Here is a 9,278-nt window from a genome sequence, read left to right on the forward strand (position 1 = left end):
ACGGTGAGTACTACTCACCGTGGTCTTGTGCGAAAACTAGGACTCCTTCTTTGTTCAGTTCTGTGGCGAGTTCTTCATATCTCTGACAGTGTCCGCCCAAACCGTGAACAAGCATCAACAGAGCCCTGTGAACATATTAGACACAACAAGTCTACCTTCGTCTATTAGCTATATAGACAGCAATTGCTCCATGTGCAGCAAATGGACAGTAGATTTGAACAATCATACCGGGAAGGACCCTTGCTCTTTTTCTCTAAGTGCGATGGGTTCTATAACGTACTCGATGTGCTTCACTTCATAAACACAGGACATCCATTTAACGTCCTATCCGAGGAACGACCCTAACCGAAGTTAGGTACATGTACTCATTTTCACCTGAGTGAAGTAAAGAAAGTCGTGTTACGTGCCTTTCCCAATGGCACAAGCTTAAGATCGGTGTCACATCAACAGATTCGAACCTTGAAGTTAGTAGAACCTTTGGGTTATGAATCGAACAGCCTTCCGATGCCATTATATTCTTGTCTTTTGTCCTTTAAAACGGCTGCGCTAATTTTATAACTTTGTTAACCCCTAGCCGCTTGAGGCTTACGCTTAACGTTGCTATTTTAGAACTGACGTTACCTTGGTTCTTGCTCCTGTGGTTCCCAGTACTTGCAGAACAGATACTGTCCTCTAGAGTTCACCAAGTGGGGCAACTCTGAATACAGCACGCCCTGTGGAGTCCTGGGTCCATCACTGCTGGTTTTGGAATCGCTCGCCATTTCGAAATTAGCTGTCGCTTTAGATTTAACCAGGCCTTTCTCGATGCCAGTTGTCTTGACTGTTGATATTTACCTGACCGTATGGGTTTATGTATCCAGGCTGATAGAGCTAGGTCTCTTGGGAACGTGACCTGTGGGCCATGTGCTTGGCCGGCCAAGGAGGTGACTGCAGAAGAGACCTGCAGAACGAAACTTAACTACCTGTACCGGTTAACCCAGTATCATAAAATTATACGCTTGATATCTGTCAACTATTCCCTTCGACAGAAGGTTATATGTTTTCCGCATACCTAAGGGATGTCCCTGTGGTTCAACTGGTAGTAACCTAACAACTGAGCTCCCGATTGGTAGCTGGGAGATTCCAGTTCAATCCAGGGTAGAGTATCTCGGTTGGGCTTACGAGTAGGTACAAACAAAGGCATAGGTTGCTGGGTGAGCGATGTGTGTTCTAATCGTCAGGGCTTCACCAATCACTCCACAGAGACGGGGGACGCCATAGGTTTTCTACAACTTATGATCCACTGCTCACCGAGTCATGTGTTCTATCTAGCATAACGTTATGTCACAGATGATTTGGATTGCTCATTCCTTCACAAAGGCTGGAGTTGGTCAAGTGAAACAATTTGGTAACTGAAAATTTACAGTTGTGTTGGCAATAACAGTTCAATTATGATCCATACTGTATTGAATGCTGCTCTGTGACTGGGAACTTGTGACTCTTCAATTCAGTTCAGTTCATCCTCTTTTTGGAGGTGACACCTGTGTCTCCACTCGTTTCTGTCCAGCATTACTGATCGGAGTTCGTTGACTCTTAAAAATAATAATACAGCGTGAAAGTTTTTAACAAGATTTAATTCAGTGAACTACAAAATTCTGTATATACATTCAATAAGCAGATAACAGTGGCTAAGTACCTGCAACGTGTGACAAAAATACTTTTACATAAAAATACAATTCTATAACACCATGTGATATATACACCAAAAATAGCAGCCCATACACGTATATAGCGATATGATAAATACAAAGAATGACTTCATAGATAAACGTAAGTACAGTAGTGCATGTAGTTCCTGTTTTGAGGATCTATTGAAACGTATCCAAATAAATATTATATCTTGTGTATATATATATACAAAAAGAATATATTGCAGTTTAGGCCATGTTAAGTTTGATTATATGGATGACATCATATGAGAACTCAAAATCTGATGCAAAAAAATTGCCTTCATCATGAAGTCAAAGTGGTCAGGAAGATTGACCCAATGACTAAGAACATATACATACTAGTAGTATGGTATACCGGACAATACTTTTTTCAAAATTTTTGTGTGGCGAATAACTTAGTATCCGTTTAAGGTATACGTTTGCTCAATTTGTAGCTGTCTTGTACGATTGACAGTATGGTTAAAAACTATTAAAAAAAAACACGAAAATTGATACGCGTGTTGATGTCATCCGTATAGTCGAATCAACACGGCCCTGGTTACTTTGGACAACAGCAACCTTGAAACAGCTCCTTAGATGCAGTGCCTATCTCTACCGGTAGGCGACGCTCTTGCTCGGTGAAAATAACCCATGCGTCTCTTTGTTAACGTTAACCGGTACACTAACTCTTGGAGAACACAGTTGGTGGTACTAGCTAGCTAGTTCACCTTTATCCATGGGGTAACCTATATCCGTTGCTTTTAAAAAACGACGTATTTGGGGATATCAAGTCGACAGACGGCAGTTTTTAAACTACTGTAAATGCATTTAAGTTCGCTGTGATTGAATTTAGCGGTAGCGGGAAAATGACTTTTCGCGGTGGTTTTAAGTTCGCGGTAACACCGTAGACTGCAGTCTAATACCATAATAGAAAACCGCGAACATTTATCCACCGCGAACACTTTTGCATTTACAGTAGTCCGTAGTCATGATATCCCTAGTTAGGCTTACGTTATATTTCCAACTCGTCAAGAAATAAGGCGCACAACTAAAATTTTGGGACATTATTATGTTGTATGACGTCTTTTTTCCAACATGCACCAATTTCAAATAAGTGTAGTCATTACTTTCCAGTCCTTAATTCGAAAATCAATACTAAATGTGGCCAGTTAAAAAACGAGGTTGAAGGGTGATCAGAGCTATATAGATCGCGACTTGTTCCTCATGCCAGGAAATCTACGAAGACAATGTCAAAATGTTTGATAATTATTTCTTTCGTATTTCAACTAGAAAGAGGTTGATATCTTGCTTTTAGCAGAACTAGTTTTGGCTCGCACATTTCAGGTCGCAGATAAATTGTCCATGTTTTTCCTTCTCTCTCTCGTCTAACGTTACTGGGTTACTGTTAAACAGTTGCTGGAAAAGTAATGATCGCATGATTTGAATCTTGGTAAACATTCATAAAAGGCTCTATATATTATACGCCAAGTAGCAATTACTCAAGCAACTGAATATGATTTTGCTACGTTGCGTATCTTATTACCTGGATGGCTAACCGTCATCGACGTAAAATGATTTATTCTTTATAACTATGCCCAAAATGTTAGTTGTGCAACTTGTTTCTGGGCCCCGGCCTTATTTCATCCCCTCGTACATGGTACAAGGTATGTTTGAAGACCGCACGGCCCTCACAGACTTGATGCTTTGGGAAATCCTGGATGAAAGGCTCTAAGGTGCACTCTCACTGCACTCGCGTCGAGCTTGCGTCACTGTGGGGTTCGAAAGCTACTCAACGAATTTCAGTGATGAAAAAACGTATTTTGTTGTCTTCTAAGTCATAGTTTTACGTGTTATGCAATATCTAAATTATAAACAAATTGGGAAAAATAACAAAACAGTGACGCAGAAAACGAACCCCGCAGTGACGCAAGCTTGACGCAGGCACGTTGAGAAAGCACCTTAAGGGTGTTCTACACTGTAGTCTGGCGAGGATGGTGTCAATGTTGGACGCTCTCGCTCTCTATCCGCTCCGTTACCCAAGTCACGATGTCTGTCCGTACCGTCTCGGCGTCAGGCTGCGGCTCGTTCAGAAGCTCGTGGTAGAAACCGGGATAGATCTACGTTTTGATGCGAATACAAACAAAAGAGAAAGACCATTAATACCAGCTCACCTTTATCTGCGGGGTGACCTATATCCGTTGTTTTGAAAAATAGGGTCCTTAGGGATATGAAGTAGACGGACGATTGTCTCAAACTTAAGTACCGCAGTTATCCCTTCATATCCCGTTTCTAATACAACAGTTATAGTGTTGTCAAAGCAAATTGTATTATGTTATTTTGCTAATTTGAAACAGCCAACTGGCTTTTTAGACATGACCTAACTACGTTTTTTTTTTTCATAAAGATGGACAGGTGTTGTATGATTCATAACATGAATAAAATAAAGCGGGTTATAGTTGCTGTTGGCAATTGTGTTTTCTCTATTATTTTCTCTATTATTCAGGTTATCAGGTTATCTGAACGTTTTGATACCAATTTTACGTTGCCAAGATGGTAGACATCAACAAAATCTAGATAAGCTTTACCATGCTTTACCTTAATCTGTTTATCCGTTACTGGGGCGTTGTCGTACAGGAACTGGGATCCCTCGGGAAGGGAGAGTTTGTCCTGGTCGCCATGCAGGGCTAGTAGCGGTGACTGGAAGGTGGAGACCCGCTGCCGGATCTGGTCCATAGCGCCTAATATCTGCACCGCCCAGCGAGCACGCAGGCCCCCGTGGTATATCAGAGGGTCGTCTTCGTAGGCTTTCACCTAGAGCAAGGTAAAATAGAAATAAATAAATAAATAAACAAACAAAAATATTGTAAATGCAGAAACTTTCGCGGTTGCGTAATGCTCGCGGTTTTCGCGGTGGCCGCTTCAGCGCGAACTTAAAACCACCGCGAACATTTTTCCATGACAGTAAGAGACTACAGTGCATGGTGCTACCGCAAACTTAAAACCACCGTGATAAGTCCTTTTTCCCGCTACCGCGAAATTAAATCACCGCGAACTTAAATATCAAGTTACAGTAAATAGATAAATAAGGTGGAAAAGAAGGCTTAAAATCTATTTGGTCACGATGTAAACATATCGTACACACTGAATGTTAGCAACGTGTTTTATTGCAGCTCAAAGTGCATTGAGTGCCGACAGAAACTGTTGATGTTATACAAAACAGCACCAAAGCCTGACAAAACAAATAAGGATCAGTAAAATTATCACAAAGTAGCTTAAGATTTTGATGACGAATTTGTATATATTTCTGCCATTTGTTCAGTGTTCGTATGAAGTTTATGTACATATTATATAACATCATTTTGGCGATGACTCAGGGGTGGAGCTATTAGTTTAGTTCTGTAAGATACCAAATAATATCAAAGTACAACATATATAATTCCTGATGAATTCATTTTTGGCAGCACCTTGCGGGACCGGCATTTACGTATAGTAGCAAGGAACTCTAATCTTGGAGCATTAAATAGGCAGTATTTCGTACACATTATTATTGTTTTATTACCTTTTTTGTTTCTGAGCCCTGGACGATCAGCCACAGCCCAGAGGAGGTTAATATGTAATCTAATAAACAAGATTAAACTTAGCCTAACGCCCTAAATTCCGCATACTAATATATTCCCTAGTCTACAAGTGTAGACAGATTTTTTGTAGTTTGATGTAATTTCTTGTTTCTTACCTTGGCCGGGTCCCGGCTGACGAAACTTGTATCCACTTTCCCAACTTCAAACCTCGGTACGATAGAAGCCAGCATCTTGGCAGCAAACACCTGTGGGTCACATATGTCACAGATATAAACTAGAGTTCGGGGACCTCATACCTCCATGAAATATTTATTGCTTTTTTGTGGATGGTATGTATGTTTATAGTCGGTTGTATTTGAGAGTAATGGTTATATGATATAAATGTTATGGGAAAGTAGTGGTGAATGACGCAGAGGATGTCCATCTGATTAGTAATTATCAAAATGTGACACTTAATTGTGTAATGTGCGTTTAAGAGGTCGACGGCATATGGTAGCGTGGTGTTCCTTAAGCTTGATGTTTGGCATTTAAAATGTCTAAGGTTGTCAGCATTATTGAGGTTCGACTATGTGCCTCAACCTCTTACAATTATACTTACGCTTCACATCTCCATGATATCCTAAGCAGACATAAATAAAACTAATTATCATATTAAAAAACTCGGGGTTCCCCAAACAGCTGTCACCTCACCATCTGCTTGGAGCTAAGCCCATTAACAAACACATAAAGCACGATGCCTGTACCAATATATCTCACATATAGGGGTGATTTCTGATATTATTACATCGATCATTACGACAGATACGGCTCCCAAAATCTCATCGATTCGAGTTTTCATCACACCCCACCAACACAACAAGTATGAAACCAATCCATCCAGCCGTTCTTGAGTAATCATCTACACAGACAGAGACACATAACAGAAAATATAACCTCCATTCCATGACATTTCATGGAGGTAATGAATGAAAGAAGAAGACCTCTATTGTACGTTTCGTTTCACATAAGCTAAGCACAGGTCAGGATAATAAAGTTCTAAGTCGTTCTGAATAATCTAAGTACAATTACCAAGTTCTAGTGAAGTAAGAACGATATATTAACAGCTAGAGAATGATGTAAATGCATTTAAGTTCGCGGGGATTTAATTTCGCGGTAGCGGGAAAAGGGACTTTTCGCGGTGGTTTTAAGTTCGCGGTAGTACCATGCACTGTAGTTTCTTACTGCCATGTAAAAATGTTAGCGGCCACCGCGAAAACCGCGAACAATCTAAGTACAATTACCAAGTTCTAGTGAAGTAAGAACGATATATTAACAGATAGAGAATAATGTAAATGCATTTAAGTTCGCGGGGATCTAATTTCGCGGTAGCGGGAAAAGGGACTTTTCACGGTGGTTTTAAGTTCGCGGTAGTACCATGCACTGTAGTCTCTTACTGCCATGGAAAAATGTTCGCGGCCACCGCGAAAACCGCGAACATTTCTGCATTTACAGTACTATCCACTCATGTTCACTCTCCTTGGTTGCCCTATCTAGATCTAGTCCCGCTGCTCTAGAGTTTGGGTTATTACCTCCGTGAAAAAGGGTCACCTCTGATGGGGGTATTGTTTTGGGCTGTGTTTGCTCACACCCATAACTCAAGATAACTCAATTAGTAATGTTTACTAATTATGATGCTAGCAAACAAAGAAGACATTCCTGCTATAGGTTCAGTTATTCACATTTTACAGCACATGTGTGGCAAAAAGCTTCTAAACAACAAAAAGGCTCTTTTTCCCAATACGAAACTTTAACAGCTGAAGAACTCACCCTGAATGTAGTGGCTGTTTCTGGCGAAGGAATGATGGCAGGGGCCGATAGCACCACCCCTGCAAATAGAGTGTGCCGTTCCATTGCCGCTAGGGTGGCAATTGCTCCTCCCTGGAAGAACGTTTTAGTTTGAGTGAGTCAGCGATTCCATCGTGTAACATTTTGGCCACGAAATTGAAAATATTCTTGAGAACAAAACCTTCATGTGAATGACATGTACAACCACACTTAACCATACTTGCATCATTATTTTGTATTTCTGGTGTTTGTGAACTTTACATAGAAAGTTGAGCAAGGTCCACCAAGTGTCTGAAATTGTTTCATACTAGACTAACATTATCTATCTATCTATCTATCTATCTATGTATCTATCTATCCATCCATCCATCCATCCATCCATCCATCCATCCATCCATCCACCCACCCATCTTCCATCCATCCATCCATCTATCTATATATACATAGAGATAGATAGATAGAGATAGATATAAATAGATATATAGATATAGATATACTGTGCATAGACAACTCTCTATCTTGAGATGAGAAGAATATTTTCATCGCTCAAATGTTAGATCGGAAGTCTTATGTCTCTTGCCAGCGCTAGTGGCCGACAAAAAAGTTTGATACGTTGTTTTTTCCTCTGATCGGGTAACACAACATTTTTTCTTAGGCCAAGCCAGTATATTTTTCTCTGATGGAAAATAAAAATGTCTTCCTTACCATGGAGTGTCCGAATACGAAGAGCGGAATCCCGGGGTGCGCGGCTCGCATCTTGTCGGCGTGCTGCAACACGTCCTGAACGTACTCGTCAAAACTCTTGATGTCAGCAGGGTGACCCTGGCTCTGGCCGTGCCCGACTGGAAGTGAAAAATCATAAGGTGATCTGTACTGTCGAAGGTGAAATCCCAATATTAGACCATGTTGATTATAGGGACAATATTCTCTGGGCCCCCCAAAACTGATGCGAGGATGTGAATGAAACAAAAGTTTGGCAGAAAGAAAGGTCGCCTTCCTTATGAGATGTAAGTGGTAAAAGTGCCCTCTCACCGCACTTCCATCACGTTTGCGTTACTGTGAGGTTCGAAAGATAAAATTTCTTTACTTTTTTGTATTTTGTCGTCTTCTAAGTCATACTTTTACGTATTATGCAATATTAAAATCATAAATGATAAAACAGTGACGCAGTGAACGAACCCCGCAGTGGCGCAAGCTTGATGCACGTGCAGTGAGAAGGCACCTTAAGACGTTCGCTTTCGTACGTTACCGCGCGCGCCCTAGCTCACACCACTTCTCACCATGATCGTGTGCAAAAACCAGTACTCCCTCTTTGTTCAGTTCTGTTGCGAGTTCTTCATATCTCTGACAGTGTTCGGCGACTCCATGGACAATCATCAACAGAGCCCTGGAGGTATACACAAGAAAAACAAACAAACAAATAGTTTATGCTGAACAGCAGTATAAAATCAAAATACTTTTGTTTTTAACTTCATTGCATAGAAACACATGTAGCACTAACATTTCAATTCCAGTTTTAGTTGCAGAAATTCATGTACCGGTAGGTGCTATACTTTGTACTTTGTACAACTGCTGTGTTAAAAGTTATTATCATCATTTTTGTCACTTTTCGTATGAATAGAAAGTAGTAGATCATGACTACGATACTGCGTTGCTGATGGGATCCTTACGACATATGTACAACTTGCTTGAGTTTTCACTGATAACGTTTTGTAAAACAATGCAAATACATCGTTGCATTACCAGATATTTGAGTCTGCAAATAATTCGTCATCTCATAAATATTACAGTAAGCGGGGAATTGAGCTTTGGGTCTTATGGGTACGTATGAATAATATATGTATATCATAAGCAACACAAGATGTCTGTAGCAGCAACACTAATTTTCAAAAACACAAAGAATAACAGCATACTTTGTCACGCCAATGAGGGTTAGACATCCAGGTAATAAGATACGCCAATAGCAACACTTTACTCAAGCAACTGGATATGATTTTGGAAACGGTCAGACGTTTCAGGCAGAATCCACTACATTTCGTCTGACCGATTCCAAAATCATTTCCAGTTGCTTAAGGAATTGCTGTTTGGAGCATACACTTAGTCATAACTACATTTAGTACTAGTACTATGATTCAAAATATCAAAAACACTCTTTACTTAAGGAAGTGGAACAAATGTGTTGACCAGA

At 40.4% G+C, this 9,278-nt stretch overlaps 1 protein-coding gene across 1 annotated transcript in view; it reads right to left on the reverse strand.

Annotated features, from left to right (window-relative positions):
• Window positions 1–3,645: 3,645 nt before the first annotated feature.
• The window catches only part of LOC118415554 (monoglyceride lipase-like), an 8,523-nt gene continuing 2,890 nt past the window's right edge, over window positions 3,646–9,278 (reverse strand). The window contains exons 2-7 of the mRNA XM_035820239.1: window positions 8,371–8,477; window positions 7,796–7,932; window positions 7,073–7,183; window positions 5,422–5,511; window positions 4,284–4,499; window positions 3,646–3,805 (exon numbers count right to left, since the gene is read on the reverse strand). Coding sequence (XP_035676132.1) covers window positions 3,686–3,805; window positions 4,284–4,499; window positions 5,422–5,511; window positions 7,073–7,183; window positions 7,796–7,932; window positions 8,371–8,477 — 781 coding nt within the window. The 3' untranslated portion in view covers window positions 3,646–3,685. The remainder of the gene's footprint in view (window positions 3,806–4,283; window positions 4,500–5,421; window positions 5,512–7,072; window positions 7,184–7,795; window positions 7,933–8,370; window positions 8,478–9,278) is intronic.

This window comes from Branchiostoma floridae, chromosome 5 (assembly GCF_000003815.2).
Source record: "Branchiostoma floridae strain S238N-H82 chromosome 5, Bfl_VNyyK, whole genome shotgun sequence".
Taxonomy (NCBI): domain Eukaryota; kingdom Metazoa; phylum Chordata; class Leptocardii; order Amphioxiformes; family Branchiostomatidae; genus Branchiostoma; species Branchiostoma floridae.